This window comes from Arvicola amphibius, chromosome 14, assembly GCF_903992535.2.
Source record: "Arvicola amphibius chromosome 14, mArvAmp1.2, whole genome shotgun sequence".
NCBI lineage: Eukaryota > Metazoa > Chordata > Mammalia > Rodentia > Cricetidae > Arvicola > Arvicola amphibius.
Genome location: NC_052060.1, coordinates 23,517,496 through 23,544,303, shown reverse-complemented (window position 1 = coordinate 23,544,303; position 26,808 = coordinate 23,517,496). Strand labels below are relative to the sequence as shown.

Here is a 26,808-nt window from a genome sequence, read left to right as displayed (position 1 = left end):
CCTGTCCTGGAGCTAGCTCTTGTAGACCAGGCTGGTCTCGAACTCACAGAGATCCGCCTGCCTCTGCCTCCCGAGTGCTGGGATTAAAGGCGTGCGCCACCACTGCCCGGCTTTCTCACTTAATTTTTGGAGAGGTGGTGTTCCATGAAAGCATAGTAGACTTTCTGACACAAAACTGAGGGAGAAACCCGGCTCTTCTGGCAGTTCTTTTCTGAAAATTCCTCTTGGTTCGATATGTAAAAATTCTTCAGGTATTCTGGAAAATATGCACAACAATAGTAGTACCTTGGTCCCTAGTTCTGTTAATTTTAATAACCATGTATTTACAGCCGTGATCAAATGTCCTGCTATGCATCATGCCGAAAATCTACCCACAAAGATATTAGTTAAGTTGTAGTTGTTAGGCCAATATTGGACCAGGTGGCATAAATTTATGCTTTTTCTCATTGATTGAACTAGCCGTAGTTTGGTGAATACTTTTGTCTATAAGTAGCAAAGTGATTTGATGGGATTATGTCATGTCTGCCACTCACCTTTGTTTAATACTATGATTGTTTTTGTGGCTGTATTATCTAATTAAGCAGAGGAGTTCTCTTCGGATTCTGTTTATTTTTTTTTTAATTAAAAAGCTAACAAATAGTGGATTTTCATATGGCTCTTTCTTCTATACATAGTTTGGTTGATCCACCTCCGTCACTTTAATTCGTCGTCGACTGATCCTTATATTCAGCCCATACTCTTCCTTACTTTCATATCATGTGTATTCTAACCACAAACTCATGCCCCATTTTTTTTTTTTTTTTTTTTTTTTTTTTTTTTTTTTTTTTTTGGTTTTTCGAGACAGGGTTTCCCTGTAGTTTCTAGAGCCTGTCCTGGAACTAGCTCTTGTAGACCAGGCTGGCCTCTCCACATTTTATTTTATCCAATAAATGTTTAAATATAAATAAATGTAATTATTTCCTCCATTTCTTCTTCTTTCTCTAATCTCTACTCTGGTCCATCTTTTCAGTTGCTTCCATTCAACCACTTTTTGCAAATTTTGGATCATTTATCTCTCATTATTATCTTTATCATCTTCATCATCATTATTATCATATTAACATATGCTTGGCAGATTTGAATTATATTTGATATAAAATCCTCATTTCTGAAGGTTCAATGCATACGGAAAAGTGATAGATACAATAAAAAGTCCTACTCAGCTTTGATGCTTATGACTCACAACAATGACAACAATACCAAGATTGCCTTACGGTGTAATGTGTCACTCATATTTTGGCAGTAATCAACAACTATCTAGCTGGACTTAAGGCTCACTCTACAGGAGGAAAATCACATCTTTTTTTTTTTTAAAATCCTAGCCAACTACTCAGGGCCCGTGAGGCTATGAATGTTAGAGAGCACACCACCACCATCCTACTAGACCAGCGTAATTCCAAAATGCTTATAAATACTTAATCTTATACACACAGGTGTGTGTAGTTTACACTACACATAAAAGAAACTTCTGTTTTTAATACGCTAAAGAAAATCTCAACTGGCCAAAGTACAGAGATCAACTGATATGTGCAGCTCCACTTGGTAGATCAACAACATCAGCCCTACACTGTGGTCTCAGAAAAGATCACAGGAGAGGAGGCAGAAAGATTTTCAGGATCCACCGTACCAGAATGTCTGGAGTAAGATGCTGTCTACTAGAAACAACATGGAATCTTTACCTGCGATACCTCAAATACAGCACTGCCTAATCAAGATCTCAACAGGTACATCACAAATAGACATGCTAAAGTAGGAGGGGCAAATCTCACAGGGTCCTCACTACCATATAAATCACTAGAAGAAGCTAGGATTCAAACAGTAGGGTTAAACCTGGCCTCACTGCTCAGAGACTGCCCAAGCCACACAAATGTTACCCAAATTCAGAGAGCCTAGTTCCATTCTATGGAGGTTCCCCAGCTGTCAGTCTGGAATCATGAGCTCCCACCAGTTGGGGTCTGCTGTTTCTGTGGGTTTCCCCATTGTGATCTTGACCCCTTTGCTCATATTATCGCTCCTCACTAACATTTTTGTGTTTAGCCGAAGTATGGGGCTTTCTTCAGACTCTCTGAAGAAAAGCTTTTGTCTGGACTCAGGTGCACCTTAATTCTCCTAGTATAAGCACATATGGCATTTTCCAAGGCACAGGGAAATTAAAGGCATATTAAAATATTAAAATATATTTTCCTATCCTCTGTGTAACTTTAGACCGTACAAAAAGGAAACTTGCAACCTTTTTTGGGGGGCTATGAAGTCAGATTATTCTCTGTAGCCTTGTGCAGAGAGTTAATTGCTGTCCTAGATAATTAGCTAGACCCAGGGAGAGAAAGTGCCATGGTAATTAAGTCACTTTAGCATAACCTTTCTTCAACAAATCAGACAGCTGGCAAGTTTGTGTTTGTGAACTAGACTGCCATTCTGAGGATGTTTGCCTTAACACCCATTAGGAGGGAACCTTTCAAGGCAGGGTCTGGTTTAATCTGAACTTACTTTGACCCTTAAAAATCAGCTAATAGTAAGAAAGGCTGTCTTATTAGCTAGAAATGTAATCATTATCCTGTGTCAGCCTGAGCTGTGATATAAAACAGCTTTCAGGGATTATATAATCCCTGACTTGTGCAGTATTTCTTTGTATAGCCTACACATCAACTCTGGGTAGCTAAAATTATAGAAATCAAATAAACAATACAACTTAAGAAGGATTGATCTCCTAGAAAGTCCACAGATATAAATGCTCATAAGTCTGAGATAGATATATTGCAATATTGTAGTGGGGAAATACCCACACCATATCCATAATATCAGATACCAAAGATACAGCAGAAGCAAAGGAGAGTTTGGAGTCTGTATTCATAGGCTTTGATTGAATGAGACATATCCATCAGAGAGCTATTCTTCAGTGAACTGACCCCTGGCCTTCAATTGCCATTTGCTGCACCTCTGATATGGCCAATGGCAACCAGCACTTACCACAGAGATAGTTGCACATCCGTGTTTGTTACTGCGCCACTCACAACAACAAGGATGGCCTATATATCAATCAAAAGTTGATGGATAAGAAAATTTGGTACATATACAAAATGGAATAATATACAAAAATAAAGAAAAATAAAAATAATTAAAATTGCAGAAAAATGCCTGCGCATAGAGAGTATAATGTTAAGTGAGATGACCCAAACTTAGAAGGAGAGAAAGAAAAAGGAAAAAAACCTATCATGTTCTTTGTCGTATCTTTTTCCTAGCCTATAACATGTACATTCATACATATATATGTAAATAGGCATACGCATAGGTAAAGTCTAAAAATTTAGAAAGAAGTCATAGACAGAATAATGTTACTTGATGAGAGAGGATATATATAGGCAAATAGACACAAAAATCATAAGACTATGTAGAGATTTTTCCGCTAATTTCAATTCCACTATAGTCACCACACAATGATTGATGTGTGATTTCATCTTTCTGGGTATTGAAGAAGAAAGAGTATTTTCATATTCCAAAGAATCAAACATGTATTATAGTTTTGATGAAATGATTGTGAAAGTTTATTTTTCTTTTAATTTTACTGATCATTAATGCAATAGGAATTAGACACTGAGTATATTTGTTACATTGACCCATTTAGAACAAGATATTTTAAAAAATGTTTCAAGGTGAGTTTTTTTTTACTGAAAATTTCACATTTTTCTTCTGTTCAGAATCATATCTAATAATTCTCTTACTATGCTATGTAATATGTAAGTTGTATTGCTATATGTGCATTTCAAGTAATATTTTAAAATGTCACAATTTACTTTATTGTATTTAAGATGAATACACAAAAACTTCTGGTTTATGTAATAGAAAATAAAATAAGGCAACATACAAACTGAAAGGCATTCTTCTACAACACAGAGTACTTCAATGCATGACAGTATACACTGTCACTCTTGAGAGCAGGAGACCAAATTGTCCACAGTGACAAACACACACGTTATTCTTTTTAAGTGATGCAATGAAGAATTTGGTGGCACACATTTTAAGGATATAGAATCAAATTTAAAATTTCAGTAACAAAAGTACACTAGTAATTTTCCATCACTGTGAAAAAAATATCCCGGAGAAAAAAGGCAGGAAGGATTTTCTTTGTTTCATTCATGGTTTGAGAGATTTCATCACACATCCACTTCCTTTATTACATGTAAACTGGTCTGTGAGGCAGAACATCAACACAGGGATCATGAGCTGAAACAAAGCTTGTCATTTCATGTTCATTAACTGGAGAAAGACAGGAAGGAGCCAGGGATAAAACATTCCTTCAAAGCTATGCCCTCAGGGACTTTCTTCTTTAACTATGAAATTCCTTCTGCTATCTCAGTCCGTAATAATACCTGATTAGATTGATTCACCAACGTAGTAATCACCCTACTTATCTTATTATTTTTAATGTGTTCATAAGTTTGGGATGAAACTTCCACTAAATATGTATTTTTGGAAGATGCCATATGTTCAAACTGAAACCTTCCTTTTCTGGCCCCCACAGATTCATGTATATCTCCAAATTCAAAGTACCTTTAGCCAGACTTCAAGAGTTCCAAAAGTCTCCGTCATCCTGTATATATTAAATTTTAAGTCCCGAATTCCCTTTGCTGACTAAAAACATCTCATGTGTGATACTCTGTAAGAAAATTTTACTCTATGTGCTTTCAGTGTAAGGTGCCATGGGGTGAGAGATTCATTGTCAAGAGGAGGAATAGAAAATAGTGAAAGTAAAACCAAGAAAAGGACAAAACCCAAGAAGTAAATGCTAAATCCTGAGTCTCCACTCCCAGCATCCTGACCACATTGCCGTGTGGTATGAGTTTATAAACCTTAGGAATTCACATCTCCATTATCTTGCTGGATACAGCAGACAAAAATCTCTGTTTCATCCTTGCTCTGTTCATAGCTGGAGTTTTTCTCAACAGATATTCCACATTCAAAATATATGTAACACTTATGTAACATCTTAGCATTAGCTTCATCTTTTAATGTTTCATAAATTATATATTGGAGGGCGACATGCATGAATTCTGATTCACCTAGCACATCACATCTTCCTGTAAAAGTTCGAAGCTTGCATTACTCCATAGCTTTCCCTCACAACTCCTGAAACAACTCCATCATCGTATAGGTGGCATGAGTGTCTACTAGTAACTTGAGCAATATATTGTGTTAAAGTAACTCTTTAATCACTGCTGCAGTAGCCCTTGAGAACCAGGAGATCTAAATGTGGGAATGTGAAATTGTTTGAAACCGGCTATCTGGAGATAAATTTTTTATTAATCAGTGTCTTCCCAATGATTCTACACTTTTTCTTGGTGTAGCTTGTAGTGGATATGGTCTGACCAATTCCTGAGACACCTTCATTGCACTTCAACTATACCTTCAGGTGGCAAAAAGTTATATTGATCAGCACATATGTCTATTGTTCCTGATAGCATTCTAAAAGTCACAAATAAATTGTTTTTAACAATTGGAAAGAAATGATCTGTCTGTCTTTTGATGTGCTTCTAGGCAGTTGGTGGCTGTTTACTGTTCTAAGATGATTTAAAGTTGTTCTACTCCAATCATTGTTTTCAGAAGAGCTAATGCCTCATAAAGTAGATAAATCAGTGTAGTATACAACCCAAAATCTGATATTCTATTCAGAATTGAACAGTTCAGGTTAAGGCACAGCCTGTTCTCTGAAATCTACCCCATTAGTCTGACACTAGAATTGCAATGATTCTGTGGCCAGAGGAAACACACATTGTTCTTTGCACATGGTGCATCATGGAGATTACCGGTGAAAGTTTTATGGAAACAGAATCCAAAAAGAACAGCCAAAAATAAGAACAATGTTTTGCCTAGCTGATAATAAATTCTGCCTCTCAGATTAGGTCAACAATTCTTGACCCAGAGTAGAAGATTCCTATTGCACTGGAAGGCTGCCCATGGTATGTATCCTTTAAAGGCTATGCTATTTCGTTTGAGTACAAATTTCATGTTTGTGTCTTAATGTTATTTTGTCAGTGCAACTGAGTTTGTATTTTGTGTTATGGCTGCATGTTTGTTGAAACTCACTGACTTGTTTGCTTGTTGCTAGTGGAAGGCATTGGGCACTATTTTAGTGGAGTAAATGATATTCAGTAATTATTTGACTCTACATGAAAATACCTAAATATATGCTCATATCTGGGTATACATACAATTTCATAATATAATTAGTTAAAGATAATTTAATATGAACAGTCACATAAGATATAGAATTAAAATTAAAAATTGTCCCTCAACAATCTATCTATCTATCTATCTATCTATCTATCTATCTATCTATCTATCTATCTATCTATCATCTATCTCCCTCTCTCTCTCTCTCTCTCTCTCTCTCTCTCTCTCTATCTATCTGACTGTCTGTCTTTCTGTCTGTCTGTCTGTCTATCCATCCATCCATCCATCCATCCATCCATCCATCCATCCATCCATCTATCCATCTATCATCCATCTATCTATCTATCTATCTATCTATCTATCTATCTATCTATCTATCTATCTATCTATCTATCTATCTCATTGTTAAACCAGAAACCTGCAATATGATTAGAACTATGTCACAGGGGATGGAGAGATGGTTTAGGATTTAGGAGCACGGGTTGCTTATCCAAATATCTCAGGTTCAATTCTGAGCACCCACGTGGCAGTTCACAATTGTCTGCAGTTCCAGTTCCAGTGCTCTGACACCCTCACACAGACTTGCATGCAGGCAAAGACCAATGTACATCAAATAAACATATCTTTAAAAAGAGTGTCATAAATTAATAAAAACAGACACAAGAATTTTCATAAGTAGTGTTAGGTGCATGATCTGATGTTTGCTTCTCTCCTTTATAATGCTTTGTGAATTTACTATACTAGCCAATTCCTCATAAGAATAAGGCCCTTCTCTTTGTTAGTGGTATGACTTTCAGTCTCATTAAGCATGAAGTTTTTATCTGTTTTGACTGGAATTATAGCTACTTCCAGGCCCGTGCTCAGGCATGACAAAGAAGGATGTAATGTTATGTTACAGTACAAAACTGGCCTTGGATTACCAGAGTTAATTTTTAGTTTCTTATCACAAGTCTCCATAGGAATTTTTTTGTATCACCACATGGTTTAATTTGTTTAGAAAATTATATTACTTCAAATATTTTGCAATAGTGATTTTGTTTGTTGAATTTCAGTGGAAGCATGATAACTTCTCCAATTCTTATTAGGAAAATATGCCAGGAGTGTAATCATGTATACCTGACCTTCTATCCTTATCAGTATTTGAAAGTTTATTTCTTTCATCAGCTTTAAGTCACAAAAGGAAATTTGAATTAACTTTATAAACCTGACAATGACAATCATAGTTCTATATTCCCCTACGTTTTGATTGGTAATTTAATAATATTCCATTGATTATACTTCACACAATGACATATGAATTACAGAGAAACAAGTAAATATATGCAGAGATCATGGGTGTAAAGGGTCAGTATTGAAAGTAAACTTGAGAACAAATACTAGTGTAGAAGGTTGGTACTGCTGGCTAAATATATGATTAAGAGACCTATCCCAGTGCTAAGACAGAGAAATTTTGCATTGGCCTACATGCCAATCTTTTTGATAGGCCATCCTGAAGTGGACCATATGGAATTGGAAGGAGAAACCATGTTTAACTGAACCATAAGGACAGCTGGACATTCTCTTGTTGATCTACCCCAGTAATTCTCCGACAAGTGACTAACTGATGGATAGGCAGGTGTGTCCTTATCTTGGAGTACCTTTGTTTATAGTCCTTAGTATGGGAGACAGAACTGGAGTCATGCATAGAGTTCATGTGTCTGATAGTTCTCTTCTTTTTGAAAAATCCTTGGGAGAAAATTTTTATTGGCACTAATAAATAATTTACCAGTGGTGGCCTGTGCTGTGCTGGCAGGTGGGTGTTTACTTCTATAAACAGGACATTCTACTTTGGCACTTACTCTCAAGATGTAGTACCTTGTTGCAAACTTCTCCTTATTAAATCAATTCACACAGGCAAAGCATAGCCTGAATGTTACTATTCTGTCCAACAGAGTGGACCTCAGACAGGACACAGGCTTTTTTCCATATATATTTAAAGAGATTCTACAAAACCTAACTTTGATAGTAAAAAATTACAAATAGACCATGTGGAAGTAGGATTAATAAAATGTTAGTTTCAGTGATACAATTTATTTACTCTTTTTTAAGTTATAAAAAAGTGGGAAGACGCTACCCAAAACAAATCCCTAAGAAGTCAAATATAGTTTAGGGTTGCATCTTTTATGACTTGCATTTCTGATGAATATAGCACATTTACACTAAAGGAATAAACAAGTTTTAAAATTGGTGTTTATATTTTCCATTTATTTAAACTTAAAATTAAAATTTTACTGTTAGAATAGATAAAGTATGCACTTTTCTAAATAGGAACAAATATAATGTAAATATCGACCACACATTAGGAAGAGGAAAAACTTTATAGTTAAATGAGAAAACAACCTAGAAACTACATAGGAATTTCCTTCATAGCCTTCCCATACAGAGGAAAGGGAAACAAGATGTGGATGTATGTCTGTCATTGTAATACTGAGAACTTAAGCAGTCCAAACAGATGTTAGCATGCTGGGAAAGCATAGTAAATCTCATTTCTTCATAATTTATCTTCTTCAAAAATATTTTAAGAACTCTCAACTATTAGTCAGGGGCTCATAGCTTATTTTCTTTCTTTCTTTCTTTCTTTCTTTCTTTCTTTCTTTCTTTCTTTCTTTCTTTCTTTCTTTCTTTCCTTCTTCTTCTTCTTCTTCTTCTTCTTCTTCTTCTTCTTCTTCTTCTTCTTCTTCTTCTTCTTCTTCTTCTTCTTCTTCTTCTTTTAATTATTAGTACTTAAGTGTTTTTAGCCCCAGTGTATGAACTGGGTTTGTGAATCCTATTTCCTATGGTAGGGTACCTTACTTAGCCTAGATACAGGGGGCAGAGACTAGGTCTTGCCTCAGTGTGATATGCCAGAATTTGTTGACAGCTCATAGGAGTCCTTACCCTCTATAAGGAGCTAATGGGGGTGGGGTGGGTGAACGAGGTGGAGCAGGAGGATGGGAATGAAGGAGAACTGGAATTGGTATGCAAAATAGAGAAGATGGTTTTAAAAATAAAATTAATTTATTTTTTATAAATATGTGTGTAAATAAATTATATTAATATGTATGCCTGAATATATGTGTGTACATCATGTAGGTGTTAGAGTCCATTTGTTCAGAAAATGGTATTGGATATCCTGAAAGTGGAGCTACTGGTGAGTGTAAACTGCCATGTATGTACAAGAAACTGAATCTGGGTCCTCTGCAAGATTAGTAAATGCTTCTAAGTTTTTTCCCCAGCTCCAATAAACATACAAATAAAAATACATGCATTTGACACTCATAAAGGCTTCTGGTCAAAAACATAAAATATTTTAAAATTGTAACTGCAGACAGAAGTTTCTGTCCTGTCCAGTCTTGCAACTGTTCAATCCCAAGGAAACACACAGAAGCTTATAATAGGTGTAAACTTTTTGAACTATGAGCTCAGACTTACTATTAACTAGCTCTTACAGTTTAAATTAACTCATAATTCTGTCTATGTCTAGCCACATAGCTTGTTACATTTTCTAAGTGAGGCATTCTCATCTTACTTTCTCTGCGTGTGGCTGGTGGCTACATCTGTTCCTATCTACTTCCCAGAATTGTCTTAGTCTGGTGTCTCTGTCTATAATCCCTGCCTAGCTACTGGTCAATCAGTGTTTTATTATACCAATAGGAGTGACAAATATTTACAGTATCCAAAAGCATTATGCCACAGCAAGTAAGTGTTGAAAATATTTTTACATTGGAAGCATATAAAATACCACAAATGTCTTCAAAATACCTTTAAAGAACTGAAATAAATTATTTTGATTATACTATTTATGTAATAATTTGAACAATAAAAGTAAAACACAGAGTCAGTTTTAGAACACCAAGTAACAGAATTTGTCTGAGGAGATAGTCATAAAAAACCAATAAATTATTTTGGATGTCCAGTGTAATCCTAGATAGAATTTCTGAGATATTAGATGCATAAGTAGAAAGCAAATTGACCAGCATATGGGCTAATCTACACTATTTTTCCCTATTTCAAAAGATAATGACTTCCAGGATTAAATGTGAGGATAGTTTAAGAAGGAACACAGGGTCTATATACTTAGGAGAGATGTTCTCTTTTCCTAATGTCACTTTACCTTCTCTGGAAAATAGCATTGATGTTTTTTTAAATTCAAAAATCTGGGGCTGGAGAGATGGCTCAGTGGTTAAGAGCACTGCCTGCTCTTCCAAAGGTCCTGAGTTCAATTCCCAGCAACCACATGGTGGCTCACAACCATCCGTAAGGAGATCTGGTGCCCTCTTCTGGCCTGCAGGCACACATGCAGACAGAATACTGATAATACTATATACATAATAAATAAATAAATCTTTAAAAAAAATTCAAAAATCTGCATGATGGGGGCTGGAGAGATGGCTCAGTGGTTAAGAGCACTGCCCGCTCTTCCAAAGGTCCTGAGTTCATTTCTCAGCAACCACATGGTGGCTCACAACCATCTGTAATGAGGTCTGGTGCCCTCTTCTGGCCTGCAGACATACACACAGACAGAATGTTATATACATAATAAATAAATAAATAAATAAATAAATAAATAAATATTTTAAAAAAATATGCATGATGAAATTTTCATAACCTAATAGAAACAGAGTACATAATTTCTACTATGGCAACAGGAAAATTATATTATATAAACAACGTTTAAGTAGACAAGACATTAAAAAGAAAAATTAATAATTCAGTAAGAATGTGCATTTAGGCTGGGCAGTGGTGGAGCACACCTTTAATCCCAGTACTTAGTAGGCAGAGGCAGGAGGATCTCTGTGAGTTCAAGGCCAGCCTGGTCTACAGATTAAGTTCCAGGAGCTAGGGCTGTTACATGGGAAAAACCTGTCTCAAAAAACCAAAAAAAGTATATTTAAATGCAAATGTATAGGACTGTATTCCAATATAAGGAAATTGTTTCTGTTAAAAACACAAGCATTTCCAGGTAGGATTTTAAAAACTGATAAAAGTTGTTGATGAAAATAAAATGCTATAATAAAAATCACCCATTCACATTCATTGCCGTTGTCCTTGGTTTCTCAGTCCTCCTCCACCGTCAGCCACATTCAGAGAGCTCGGTTTGGTCCCCTGTTCCATCAGTCCCATTCCAACTGGACTTGGTGGTCTCCCGTTAGATCTGTCCCACCGTCTCAATGGGTAAACGCACTCCTCACGGTCCTGACTTCCTTGCTCATGATCTCCTCCTTTTGCTCCTCATCGGGACCTTGGGAGCTCAGTCCGGTGCTCCTATGTGGGGCTCTGTCATTTTCTCCATCCAATGCCAGGTGAAGAGGAGCGGATGGAGAGAGATCATGAGAAAGAAAGTCAGAACCATGAGGGATGCGTTCACCCACTGAGACGGCAGGACAGAACTAATGGGAGACCACCAAGTCCACTTGGAATGGGACTGATGGAACATGCGACCAAATCGGACTCTCTGAGGGTGGCTGATGGTGGAGGCTGACCGAGGAGCCAAGGACAATGGCGATGGGCCTGGTCTCTACGACATGGACGGGCTCTGTGTGAGCCTTGTCAGTTTGGTTGCTCACCTTCCTGGACCTGGGAGGAGTTGGGAGGACCTTAGACTTAACATAGTGAAGGGAACCCTGATCGCTCTTTGGCCTGGAGAGGGAGGGAGTGGGGGTATGGGCGGAAGGGAAGGGAGGGAATGGGGAGGAGGAGGGGAGGAGATGGGAATTTTTAATAAAAGAAATTTTTAAAAAGAAAAAAAAAGAAAAAAAAAAGAAATTCTGCCTTGTAAACAGGAGATGAGCAGAAAAAAAGATACCCTTGAAGATTTTTTAAATAAATAAATAATAAATCTTTTTAAAAAAAAATCACCCATTCAAGCTGTGGCAGCAACAGCAAGACAAACAGACAAATAACAACAAAACCCAGTGTATATAACTATGTGAATCTCACACAAAGTAAATCAGAGCCCAAATTAATGGCCACCGTAAATCTTTTATATATCAAAATATTTTACTGTCTAGAAACCTACCCATTTCCAAATCTTTGCACCAATTTTACGTTTCAAAAGAACAAGGTCGGGCTGGAGAGATGGCTCAGAGGTTAAGAGCAGTGGCTGCTCTTCCAGAGGTCCTGAGTTCAAGTCCCAGCAACCACATGGTGGCTTGCAACTACCTAATGAGATCTGGTGCCCTCTTCTGGCCCCCAGGCAAATATGCAGGTGGAACACTATAGGCATAATAAATAAATCCTTAAAAAAAAAAAGAACAAGGTCAAGAGGGGAGGAGATTAAGAATATTAAGAAATGCACAATCAAATTGGGAGATCCTTAAGGTACTAACACAAATAATTATCAAGGACCAAATGAACATGTCAGATAGTGAGTCTTCTAAAGAATTTGAACAGTTTGGTACTCTGGTCAACAGGACTAAGATCACAAAGGAAACATTTATTCGTGTAGTCATCTCATTTCTTATACCATGAACATTTATTACTTGAAACTTTCCTGTTATAAGAAAGGTTCTAATCAGCATGTGTGATTGTTTCTCTGTACCTTTCTGAATGAAAAAAAAGTATTTTAAACTGTTATGTTCTTTCATCACCTTTTCCTGTATAAAAGTTCTGCTCATTTTATACCAAATTGCTATTTTCTCTTTTATTTAGTAACCAGAACTCTTATGTTTTCATTATTTTTATAATATATTCTTAAATTATTCTTCTACTCTAGTGCTTATTTTTAGTGTTTGTTCTGGTACAAGTTTAGGTAAGTATAAGTAATTAGGGTAGTACCACAGATATTTCAGAATTATTTTTTCAACTATTTACTTCATACAACTGTTAATTTTAAAATTTACTATTTAAGCATATGCCACTTGTCTATATTTACTTCTCATCTTCCATAGCTGTTCAATAAGAACGAATGTATGTGACTTCAAATAACAACCACACAAAACATAAGACAGTATGGTGTATTCCATTGTGTTCTTGTTACTATGGCTTTGTAATATTGAAATATAATTTCAGATTCTGTATTATGATGCCCAAAGTGTTGCTCTTTCTTAGGAAGCTTTTGTGATCATCTAAGTTTCTATATGAATTTTAGGATTTATTTTCTAGTTGTGAACAATATCATTAAACTTGTAATGAGTATTGCATTGATTCTATATATCACATTCTATAATGCATTATTTTTACAGTATTAATTATGTCAGTCCATGAGTTTCTTAGTTAGGGTTTCTATGAATGCTGAAACGCCATACCAAAACAACTGGGGTGGAAAGGGTTTATTTAGTTTACAGTTCTATATGAGAGCACATCATAGACAGAGTCAGGGCAGGGACTTACTCTCCATGGCTTTCTTAGCCTGCTTCTCATAGAAGTATAAGTAATAAGGGTACTATCAGCCCAGATATGGCAATGGCACAACCCACAATGGGCTGGGCTCTCCCACATAAGTGACACACATATGTAGTTTAGTTATCAGAATGGCAATATCTCCATAGAATGAGTTTGCAGTGATTAACAATTAATAATAAGTGAATAATTAATAAAATATCTTATAAAAAGAATGGTGTATTGATGATAGATTTATCAATATTGAAAGTTTATAATTTTTTGAAACTTGAGCTAGAGATGTATCTCAATGCTAGATTGCTTTTTTAGCAAACAAAAAGTCCCAGATTTATCTTCAAGACAGTAAAAGGAGTTTGATAAAAAATGATAATTATATTGATTTTCTATAACAGTGTGGAAATCACTGAATTAAATTATGCTAAAATTTTCTTTTTATTGTTAATGTTTTGCAACACTTGGTACTATATTTTTGTCATCATACAACCCATGAGAAATTAATGCTATTAGAACATGTGAATTAAATTGATTACTGGAACAAAATATCTTTATTAATCAGTAAGAAAGTATTATGTTTTAGAAAAAAAGCCCTGAAACCTTTCAATGCCTGATAATTGTCAAACTTGATTTTCATGTTCATCTAACATCAAAAATGAAATTCTTAAAAGTCTCTTTGTCATGAAAGGAAAGAAAGGAAAATGTTCATTTTTATCATGTGCAGTATTGGAGGCCTTTAAGTAAAACATTTTTTTCTACGTTTAACTGTCAGCATCACATATTCATTCTCAGGTGTGTATACAAATCATATAAATGCAAAATAATTAAATCCTCCTTAGTCATAATACATTTCTCTATGTAAGAGTGAAGAGTAATGTAACAGAAGCATATAATCTCACTTTGAGTGAACATTTTAACCAAGAAAACTGATTACAATGTTCACTTTCATTACCTTCAATTTTTTTCTATATTCCAAGGTATTTTCAACAACAAAAATTATCTCATTTTATCATAGCAACTAATAAAGGACAAGGTAAGAAGAGGGATCTCACTCTGGAGTTGGACTGTTTGACTTAGAATTATGACTGCAATATTTTCTGTTATATGAATTTGAACCAATCTCACCACCACCTTGATGCATAACTTTCTTTTCTCATTCTAAGTGTACTGATGATTACAATTCCCTCTTTCACGTGTATGAGAAAACATGTCACAAAACATTAAGTGTTTTTCTTAGAAGCTTTGTCTTTTTTTAAAAAGTCATGTTTCACAATAGCTTTATTATTTGATAAATGAGCACATTGTAATTCCTATGAATTTAATATTTTCTTCAAGCATCACATTGTGGGTGACAAATTCAGACCTAACAATAAGCATTTGATACAGTGAGTTTGTTCCCATTATGGTCTCATCTATTTTATTGATTCAGTTTTTCTCACTAATTAGAGACAAGATAAGCTAATCTTTAAACTTATTTTATAGACTAGTACCCTTGTAATTTACATAAATGATTCAGAAGAAAATTTGAAAGTAAGAGGAAAAGTTGCATATTGAGAAAGCAAACTGGTGAGTTATGTTGCAATAGAAGAGGTGGCAAAGCAGCAGCTGAGGAAAGGCAGTGCAAGGACACCAGGGTGGTGGCGCCCAGTCCACTGTCAGTCACCTTGGAGATCAGCTCACAACGCTGGCAGGCGTTATATTTGGAGAATTATATAAGGTTCTCAAGAGTGAATGTTGAAAGGATGATATTATAGGAAATTATAAAATTCTAAATCTGGTCTTCTTTATTTTTTTCAACTGAAGAGAAACTGAAACCAAAACTCTGAAATTCCTCTTGTTTTATAAACTGGCAAACACTTAACGGTAGGTCTGGATGATTTTAATTTATACAAGTTACTGTGGTAAGTTATTTAAAAACACATGCTTTTTTTTTAACTTTCCACCTGTTTGTACTTAAATAGGAGTTGTTTGTGTTTTATTATTTAATGGTTTCACCGTCCTTTTTTAGGCTTAAGGGTTTCATGGTCTTTCATCAGTTTGTTGACAGATCATGTTTGCTTGCCCCGCAGCACGGAATGTACTATTTGTGTTGGAAACACTCCTGAGCCTTGGCTCAAAACTTATCTTTATTTCTAGACCTTCATATGCAACTTATGCTAAGCAGAAGTTTTTATATTTTTCTTTTGGGTGGTATTGGTGGATAAATGCTTACTGATTTGAGACAGAATCCAATGTACAATTCAGAGAACTTATGAATGATTTTAAGTAAAGCAGCCATAACCTGAATAATTTTTATGTAAATATCTGCCTAACACTTTAGAGAGTTAAAAACTGGAAAAATAAGCCATGGACACTTTCAACAATTAGAGATAGTGTCAATGAGTTATAGATGATAAAATTACATATGAAGATTAAAGAAACTCTAATATTTTAATGACCCTGAAATTAAATTGTTCACTACAGGGCAAAGCCAGTTCGGGCACCCTCTCCACTATTGCTTAGAGTCTTAACTGGGGTCATCCCTGTGGATTCCTGAGAAATTCTCTAGCATAAGGTTTCTTACTATCCCCATAATGGCTCCCTCAATCAAAATAGCTCTTGCATTGCTGTCATCTCTGCCTTTCCACCACCTCTACTATCCTATTCACTCAAGTTCTCCTCTCCACCCTTCTCCCCTTCTCCTCCTCGTCAGCCTTCTCTTCTCCCCGTACCACTATGATTCATCAGTCAAAGAAAACATTAAAACCAACAAATTCTTAGATTTTTAAAAAATGAACAATTATTTTATATGCTTGGCTGTTTTGCTTGCATGCTTATCTTTGTAACAGAGGCTAGAAAAGGAAGTTTTATCCTTTGGAACTGGAGTTGCAGAGAGTTGGGAATTACACGTAGGTGCTGAGAATCAAACCAGGTCCTCTGGAAGAGCAGAAGACACTATTAATGCCTGCGACATCAGTCCAGTCCCAAGCTCTTACTGTATTTCTAGACCCTCTTCCATGATGTTTTCTGGGGCCCATTGTGGATGATATAGAGTTGGGGCTGAACTCAGTCCTCTGAAGAGTTATGAGTCATTGCTTTGAGTGTCACCCATTGCCAAAGAGTTCTTTGTCTAAGGCTAAGACATATATCAATCTTTAGTCGTAAACATAAATATGTAGAAAGGGATTTGACTGCCTATTTATTTAACAAAACATGGGTAAGAGCTGCTATCATAGGACCCATACTCTCCCAGGCCATATATAATTGACCAGGTATACAATACTGTGTTTTGGTTTTGAAGGGGAAAAGAAAGTTTTCTTTTGGTAGGATGCTCCTTTTCCTATTTTAATCCTCCTAAGCCATGAGCATGGTGTTCTTTCCATCTTCTGATATCTTCTTCACCTTCTTTTTTCAAGGACTTGAAGTTTTTGTTTTACACGTCTTTCACCTTGCTTGGCTAGAGTTACCTCCAAGATATTTTGTATTGTTGGAGGTTGTTGTGAAAGTTTTTCTCTGATGTTTTTCTCAGTCTGTTTGCCATTTGTGTATCGAGGGCTAGTCATTTTTAAGTCTTGTTTCCAGTCACTTCACTGATTATGTTTATCAGATTTAGGAGTTCCTTGCTTGAATTTTTGGAGTCACTTTTATATATTCTGATATAATCTTCAAATCTCCATCAGTTTTCTTACTGCTCTAGCTAGAAATTAAAATACTGTATTGAATAGATATGGAGAGAGTGTACAACCTTTCTTGTTCTTAATTTTAGTGGAGTTGCTGTGAATTTTCTCTCCATTTTATTTGATTAAACAAGTAATTACTACTAATGGGTATTGTGTTGTTAAGTAGAACTTCAGAAATTTTGCTGAAATAAAAATACACCGACTTTCAGCTAGACATATTCTCAAACTCTGCCATTGTCAATTATCATATGAGCCAAATTGAATTAATTACCCTGGTTCTGTGTGTATGTTTCTGTGTGTATGTTTCTGTGTATAATGCAAGCCTTAGAATTGACTCTAATATACATTTTCTGGTATAGCATTCATTTACGAAAAATGAGGAACTTACTGCATGATTACAGTCATTTACTGAGAACATAAGAAAATTAACTGACCATTTTTTAGAACTAAGAATATTATATCCGAAGTAAACCTTTAATACAGTTTGGGTCAGAAAGGGAAATGTGTAAATATTAATATATTTATAATACAAATCAAACAATTCAAGAATATAATCCCCAAAATTGTCACAAATAAAACATTGACTAAATTTACCTGAAAATATAAAAGGAGACTAAAACAAAAACGTTTTTCAGTTGAATGTGTACCATTTTCCTAAGGGTAGTGGGTCATAGGAAGAACATGGATTATCATGCAAGTGTGGAATTGCCTGTGAAATATGAAAAAGTCTAGTTTTCTTTAGGAGAGTGTTCATGCAGTTTGTTGGGGGATGGAGCAAAGAGGAGCATCAGTATTGAGAGAGGAATAATTAAACATGTGTCACTCTTGTTATTCTTCTCAGGTCTGATACATTCTCCTTTATTCTCCTTAATAAGTGGTATTACCTTCAAATACCTAGATGTTTAGCATTTCTCTTTTTCTTGTTACTAGGCAACTGTGGACCATATTATTAGTAATACTTTACAGATCATGAATAACTAGTACTCAAATATTGATTCATGTTAGCTTTTATTTCATTATACTCTTTCCTCTTTCCTTTCTATTTTTTAATTTTCAGGAATAAAGTGGTTGTTAGTAAAAACACTAACAACATCATAGCAAAATGAAGTTCTTCCTTCTGCTTTCCCTCATTGGTTTCTGCTGGGCTCAGTATGACCCACACACTCAGTATGGACGAAGTGCTATTGTCCACCTGTTCGAGTGGCGCTGGGCTGATATTGCCAAGGAATGTGAGAGATACTTAGCTCCTAAAGGATTTGCAGGGGTGCAGGTAATGTTTGTTCACAATTTAAAGGCAGAGTTCACTGTGTTTATATAAATTTGTTTTCCCTTATATTTTTGATTATTTTTAAGCAATGTTTTATTTCACACATAACTTTCTTGAGGAAGAGAAAGTTTAGGGGATGGTAACTTTGTTTCTTGTTTTAGGACACCAGGAGGTCCTCTCCCTTGTGCTGTCAATGATTTTAGTGGTTCTAACACAACAGATCCACAAGCACACAGCCTAAGAATTGCAGGATCATTCATAGTTTTCCACAGGATTTATTTATGAAAAGTAAGCCATAGTTAATCTGATAATCTTAATTGTTTTATTTGTAGGTCTCTCCACCCAATGAACATCTTGTAGTTAACAGTCCTTCAAGACCTTGGTGGGAAAGATACCAACCAATTAGCTACAAAATATGTTCAAGGTCTGGAAATGAAGATGAATTCAGGGACATGGTGACTAGGTGTAATAATGTTGGTGTAAGTGAAGTCATATTTCCTTTGAAGTTATGATTTGAAAAACCATTTTCTGTCTTGTGTTTTCTATTCTTCTTGAAAATAAACTTTCAGACTTTAATTTTTTTCTTTACATTTTAGCTACAACTCAAAATTAACTTCTGCTTTATGGTCAGTTTTGAAAAATTCTTTCATATGAACCATATAAAGAGAAGTTTAGAGGGATGGTAACTTTTCATCTTGTCTTATGACACCAGGAGGCTCTCTCCATTAAAATGTCAACATTTTAATGGTTCTAACGGAAACTTTGATTATTTATCTGTATAACAACACTCATACTCTACAAACCATTTTCTAGTTAAGTATTAGAAATTGTAAATGCAATAACTTACTTTCAATTTATGGTGAATAGCTATTTCTCATTTTAATAATGACCAGTATCTACCATTCTTTTTCCTCAGAGAGTAAAACTAACTCACATTAACTTCTTTCAAGATCAATAATGTCCATTTTTTCTTAACCTAATTATATATATTAAAAATAACACTTTTAATTTGATTTTAGTGATAACAGTTTCTGATTTTCCACTTATGAGCTTTATAAATCTGGATGCTAATATTAGGACTGTTCATGATTGTCATTTCACCTTGGTTCTCCTTCACACTTGACTTTTTTGTTGAAAATTCAACTATAAAATAGCATATCTATCATCTATCTGTCCGTCTGTCTGTCTGTCTGTCTACCTATCTATCTATCCAGCCATCCACATATCTATATATTTGTGTATTCTGTGCAGTCTAATTATATCCATTTTATCTCTCTACTTTAATTCGAATAACACACTTTTCCGTTCAGGTCCGTATTTATGTGGATGCTGTCATTAACCACATGTGTGGAGAAGGGGCTCAAGCAGGAACCAGCAGTACATGTGGAAGTTATTTCAACCCACAAACCAGGGACTTCTCTGGAGTTCCATACTCTGGGTGGGATTTTAACGATGGCAAATGTAGAAGTGGAAGTGGAGGCATTGAAAATTACAATGATGCTGCTCAGGTGAGGAAAATGATCAGAGTAAAACATTCTGTGCTCAGTATGCACATAGAGCTTTTGGAATACTATTTGAAATGTAGTTCCTTAAGCAACATATTACTAGGCATTAGAAATGCAAATAAATCTTCAAAAACATTCTTTTAGTTATCTGACGTCTCAAAGTTTGTTTCTTGTCCCACATTAAGAGAAAGAAATAAAGAAAGAATGGAAAAGATAGAAGAAAACCAATGGTTTCCTCAATCAACTCTAATATTACCTATGTCATTTCCTCATAGTTCAGTCTTCATCGTGGAAAATCGTCTCAGGGTGTATTCACAGTAGAACGTGAATGTTCCCACTCTGCCGTGAATAGGCTTTATGAAGCTTCCTAATAGACTAGTTGGTGAATATGTGAATAGTCAAAGGGAGTCTGATATGACAGGTGACTTTTAAATCAATCACCATTTTGTTTGCCTTGTTTATTTGTTTGTTTCAATAGGTCAGAGATTGTCGTTTGGTTGGCCTTCTGGATCTTGCACTTGAGAAAGACTATGTTCGTACCAAGGTGGCTGACTACATGAACCATCTCATTGACATGGGTGTAGCAGGGTTCAGACTTGATGCTGCTAAGCACATGTGGCCTGGAGACATAAAGGCGATTTTGGACAAACTGCATAACTTAAATACAACATGGTTCTCTCAAGGAAGCAAGCCGTTTATTTTTCAAGAGGTAAAGTAATATGCTATATATATATAAATGACATCAGTTTTTCTATCCAGAAGATGGATTATTAAACATAATTTCAATAGGTTAATATCTGAATACCTTATTAAATGTGCCATTTCTTTAACTCCCTTTTATTTATATATAATAGACTTAATTCTTTTCAAGAATAAGGGTTTAAATTAAGAGTGTAGAGAATTTGTGTAGCCTGCGATACTATTGGGCCAATTAGTGTATACTCAGGGACGATTATGCCAGGCAGAAAATCTTAGTCATTGATTCCAGCTTCTCTTTCTAAATTTGACTCTTGTATGAGGTATTATTCAATGTGTAAATTTTGGGCAAATTGATTAATATTTCTGTGCACATTTTTCATGTGAACAGGTTAGTACTGTTTTGTATTTGATTTCTTTGGAAAACTAAATGAATTTTAATTGCTGAACTTATCTTTCAGTAAGTACTTTGAAGGTATGAATTTCTGAATTTTAAATTATATATTATATTTAAATATTCTTATTGGACAAAAATGACATTGTCAGCAAATTTCTTTCAATACTGATGCATATACTTTATAAAGATAGGAAGAACCAATTTGAGCATCAAGAGCCTATAGAATTTGAAAGATACTATTTTGACATTGAACATTTTAGTACTACTTTATTCAAATGACAGTTTCCCCTATATCTCTACTAGGTAATTGATCTGGGTGGTGAGGCACTTACAAGTAGTGAGTACTTTGGAAATGGCCGTGTGACAGAATTCAAGTATGGAACAAAACTGGGCACAGTTATCCGCAAGTGGAATGGAGAGAAGATGGCCTATTTAAAGTAAATACATCATCCTTTGTTATTGCGTCTGTCACATATGTGTTGTTACCCCAATATCTGATCATATTCTAATTTATGAAATATTTATCAAGAATTAGCTATCAAGAAGGTTCACTGTCTAAATAATAATTAATCATCTAGAATTAATTATTTTCATTCTAATTGTCAATAACAAGACGGCATCTAGAAACACAAAATATCACCTAGAGATTTTTTTTTCTGTCTGAGATATGAGCCAACTAGAGTTTGGTAAGTATAATCTGCTAAAGTCAAGATATTACTTTAAAAACCCTTCTATTCATAAATAAAACTATAATGTGAACATACTGTTACACTTATATATTGCAATAAATCAATCTGAAATGTTAAACTATTTATAAAATAGTGTAATAATCAGTTTTTTAATTTTTTTTCTCATTTTTTCATAATGCAATATGGATATTTACCCTTCATGAGTTTATATTACACTCTTACATGAGCAATGTGAACGAAATACAAATAAAGTTACCATACATAGAATCATGGAATATGTTAGGCAATTACATATGTGTATATACACATACCTGGGAGAAATTTTTTTCCTGTGGAATAATCTTTTAGTTGTAGAATCAGTAGTTTAATGGTAATAGATTACAAAAAGAGATACAGATTTAAGGTAGCCTAAAGGTATTGTAAAAGAATAATATATGCATATTATTTAAATATAGGAACTGGGGCGAAGGTTGGGGTTTCATGCCTTCTGATAGAGCCCTGGTCTTTGTGGACAACCATGATAACCAGCGAGGTCATGGAGCTGGAGGAGCATCCATCCTGACCTTCTGGGATGCTAGGTGGGCAAAACTGTTTTTCACTATTTTGTTACTTGTCCTTTACTGATGATAAATTTTCTGTTCTTCTATTATAATATTATTTTATAATTTTCAGACTCTATAAAATGGCAGTTGGATTTATGTTGGCTCATCCTTATGGATTCACACGAGTAATGTCAAGTTACCATTGGCCAAGATATTTTGAGAATGGAAAAGTACGTTTGAATATATCTTTTTCAATCAAAGGGAAGAGGTTATAATTTCACACAAAATTTGTTGCATAAAATACATGCCACCAAATATTAATATACTGTAATTTTAGTAATGTAAGTACATTGTAAAAGTACCAACTACTTTATCACTATGAGATAATATTAAAAATTAGAGATCAAGATACAAAAGGAAAAACATAGGAATTTAATAGTGCTTACCTCGTCAATGATATATAGAGATCGTGCATAGTAAGACCTGAAAAGAAGATAAACAATTCATTTAATGTTGGACTAGACTTCTACCTTATGCCTGGGGAACACTTGCCAGGGCTGAAGGAGTACCTGAAAGAACTGCCAGAAAGAGCAGCAAGAGACTTTTGGAGAACAGCTCGTTTATTAGGAGAGGGCAGGGAACAGTTATACCCCAGAAAGAATGGCTGGTTGGACCCCTGTGGTGGTATGTTACTGGTTGGGGGCAGGAACAACCAGTGTGCTTCACATGGATGCATGGTAGCAGCAAGGGCCAGGGCAAGAAACCTTGTAAGTTCATATAGAAAAGAAAGAAATTCCAGCCTGGGATGTTTTTCTATTCAGATATACAGCAACGAGTCCTCATAGTCTTGGAGAAACATGAGCTTATCAGTTGCTACATCCACCAGGGTACGATAGCACCCTGGGCTGTCTATCTGTTGGGGTTTGTTGGTGCAGAGCAGGAAGGGGATGTGGGATATGAGCGAAGCATATGGAGCGGGGAGTAGTCAAACTCCTGCTGCTCGCAGGATAGAAAAATCTGGGGATTTTGGCATGCTTCTACCCCTTCTTATTTTCAGGCCAAACCTGCCATTTAAAACTTGAGCAGGATAAATATTTGGTAAATGCTTTTACAATATTTTGATGGAAAGAAAAGAAATCAGTTGGTTTAATTGAGGTTAACATACACACATACATACATGCATGCATGCATACATACAGATATGAATTATGCTAAATTAATCAAATGAATTTGAAGACTGATTCAAGAATACTAAGTGTTACTGAAATATCACACAATACTTTAAATGAAGCATTTCAAAGAGGAACTAAATGCCTGGGGAAATGAATTATAGGGTAAAGCTCTTGGATAAAGTACAGAAGTTAAGTTACCTGACATGTTGCAATGTTGAGCAGCTTTTTTAAAACTTTATTTAATTTTATGTATGAGTACTCCACATGTACACCTGCGTGTCAGAAGAGGGCATCAGATCCCGTTGTAGGTGGTCATGAGCCACCATGTGGGTGCTGGGAATTGAACTCAGGACCTCTGGAAGAGCAGCCCGTGCTCTTAACTACTGAGCCATCTCTAGAGCCCAATGTTGAGCAGTTTTGTGTTTCATCTGTAACACAACTACCAAACAGATAGGGACCACAGAATCATAGGTCATCAAATTAGATAGTTCTTGGTTTAGATGAGAGACCTTTCCTCTATTGACAATGGAGAGACTGTTTGTTCAAATGTTTCAGGAAGATGTGTAAATGTGTTGACAATCATGAAATGCATATTAAATTTTGGAAAATATATTACAGAGTATTAGAATATATTTATTAGTACTTTTATTTAAAAGATGTTACAAAACCTAAAATAATATTAGTTTGATAAAGAAGTTCTACAGATATTGATATTTTTATAGTAAGAAAACGATATTTCTATTATAGATGATGAGATTCAGGGATAGAAGGCATATATCTTGAATGAGTTTTCTAAAGCCGTTGGTACTGGATTCTGCCCTTCTTTAATCTTTCTAATACAAATGCTCTTACCACTTTAGTGATACTAAAGAAGTAAGAGAGATATTAAGAAGTTATTGCTTGAAAAGGCTCCATGCAAATAAAAGTGTGTGTAAATAAATGTCATATTTCTCTGAAATATGACTCTAGAGAAATACTCATGGGATTCCAAAGTTAGACACTAAGTAGATCAAGTATCAGAACTTCTTTAGTTTAGTGCAATGAAAATGGAACATGAATGTTAAAATCCCACAATGTTTTTCTGTAATTAAGGATATCAATGATTGGGTTGGACCACCAAATGGCAATGGAGCAACCAAAGAAGTGACGATTAATGCAGACACCACTTGTGGCAATGGCTGGGTCTGTGAACATCGATGGCGTCAGATAAGGTTGGGAGTGTCCCCTACAGAACTTGTCTAATAAGAAAATTGTTTAACTTTTTGTTTTAAATTGTTCAATACAAAGGGTATGAGCATTTTATGTGATATTGTGCTTTTAGGAACATGGTTGCCTTCAGAAACGTGGTCAATGGTCAGCCTTTCTCAAACTGGTGGGATAATGGCAGCAACCAAGTAGCTTGTGGCAGAGGAAACAAAGGATTCATTGTTTTTAACAATGATGACTGGTAAGTGGAAATCAATTAAAGTAGGATTGTATACTTTCATACTTTTACATCTTTCCTTTTGCTTCCTCCTCATTTGTAGCTGAAAATATTTTTGTTAAAGGATTAAAGAAGGCACAGTTACCTGAAAACTGTAGAAAAAAAAAGATGCTTACTATTAATTTGTTTCTTCATTTTTATAGATTTTGTTTTAAGTAGAATTTTGTTTTGCTGTTGTTTTGGTGTACTCTTACACTGTCATATTCATATATTCTCATTCATATACTCATGTGGTATCTGTACAAAGCATATAAACATTCAGTAAGTTTTAACATCAGTGAACGTATGGGCATTATTAGGTTCAAAATACTTTTCCCCATCTCCTAGCTCTGTATCACAAGTATTTATTTTCTGTCCTTTTGTTATATAATCTTAAATTCTCTGCCTCTGTGTGATGAATAGTTTCAACGCATTTTTATACTTGCTCTGGCTGATGGTTTTTCTCAGGAGACAATTGAGTTTTGTTCTACAATTCTAGTTTATTGCCCTTCTGTTTGTGATGCATGCATGTTTTCTCTTCTCCTTGTACATTTTCCTATTTGCATACAACTATATTCACAGAATCCTTGTGTAAGTAGTTGACATGATCAGTGGCAAGTTTTATTTTTTGCTCATTTGGATTATTGTATTAGCTTCTTTTCTGATGCTGTGATTAAACAGCATGAGCAAGTAAACTTACAGAAGAAAGATTTTATGTGGTCTTGCAGTCCCAGGGCGTTAGAAGGGGAAAGCAAGGTATGAGGACAGGAGTAGGAAGCTGATGACTCACACTTTGAACCACAGCACAATGCAGAAAGCACTAGCTGGAGAAGGTAGGAGTCTTTCCCTGTCAAGGCCTGCCTTCAGTGACACAATTCCTCCACATCCACATTACCTAACCTCCCCAAACTTTGTCCCCACATGGGAACCAAATTTTTCAATTAACAAGTGTTATTTTTACATATCTATCTATCATCATCTATATCTAGTTCTATATCTATCTATTATCTATCTATCTATCTATATCTATCTATCATCTATCTATCATCTATCTATCTATCTATCATCTATCTATCATCTATCTATCTATATCATCTATCTGTCTATCATCTATCTATCTCAATCTATCTAACTTTATGTCTAGTAAATTATAACTTATATTTACACACTGCAAAGTTTAGGAAATTACTTAATTTGGAGATAGACTGCCTTCTTGAATTTGTCTATTTGAATTTTACTCTTTTTTTCCTTTTCAGGTCATTGTCAACAACTTTACAAACTGGTCTCCCTGCTGGCACATACTGTGACATCATTTCTGGAGATAAAATTGATGGCAATTGTACTGGAATTAAAGTCTATGTTTTTGGTGATGGGACTGCACAATTTTCTATTAGTAACTCTGCTGAAGACCCATTTATTGCAATCCATGTAGAATCAAAACTATAAAATTCAAAATAAATTCATACTGAGAGCATCAATCATTTGTATTTGTTTTCTTTTGCATAATTTAACATTTATACTTTTTCACACTTATAAAATCTGTAACACCAATGAACTTGAATTGGTAAAAATGCATATTAAAATCAATGTAATTTTGAGAAAATCACATACAGGGATTTTAATAGGTTTTTGAAGATTCTCTTTAAATTCTTTGTCAATGGCAATCTCAGATCTCTGAAGATATCTTGACAAATATGTTCTTTTATCTCAAGTGCCATTTGTTTCATAGCACCCTAATTTAGCTTCTTTATTAAATATATTTTCTTAATTTCATATATATACACATATAAATATGTAATTACTTTTATCTTATTCACTTCCTTTTCTTCTATTTCCCCCTCCTATTTTTCACCAAATTC

The 26,808-nt window shown here is 35.0% G+C and overlaps 1 protein-coding gene across 1 annotated transcript; it reads left to right on the top strand.

The window, feature by feature from the left end:
* Positions 1 to 15,155: 15,155 nt before the first annotated feature.
* LOC119800653 (alpha-amylase 1) lies at positions 15,156 to 26,427 on the top strand. Its single transcript, XM_038310831.1, has 11 exons — positions 15,156 to 15,423; positions 18,277 to 18,489; positions 18,819 to 18,965; positions 19,797 to 19,994; positions 20,470 to 20,700; positions 21,388 to 21,521; positions 22,229 to 22,351; positions 22,446 to 22,545; positions 24,580 to 24,698; positions 24,809 to 24,934; positions 26,206 to 26,427. Exons 2-11 carry the CDS (start codon positions 18,322 to 18,324, stop codon positions 26,393 to 26,395), a joined length of 1,536 nt encoding a protein of 511 aa, XP_038166759.1. The 5' UTR covers positions 15,156 to 15,423; positions 18,277 to 18,321; the 3' UTR covers positions 26,396 to 26,427.
* The last annotated feature ends 381 nt before the right edge of the window (positions 26,428 to 26,808 follow it).

Bases quoted from the DNA above. Each gene is read 5' to 3' on its own strand.
- LOC119800653 (XM_038310831.1), top strand. From the start codon at position 18,322: ATGAAGTTCTTCCTTCTGCTTTCCCTCATTGGTTTCTGCTGGGCTCAG. The intron at 19,995-20,469 runs GTGAGGAAAATG...TTGTTTCAATAG, and splicing joins ATTACAATGATGCTGCTCAG to GTCAGAGATTGTCGTTTGGT. The intron at 20,701-21,387 runs GTAAAGTAATAT...TATCTCTACTAG, and splicing joins AGCCGTTTATTTTTCAAGAG to GTAATTGATCTGGGTGGTGA.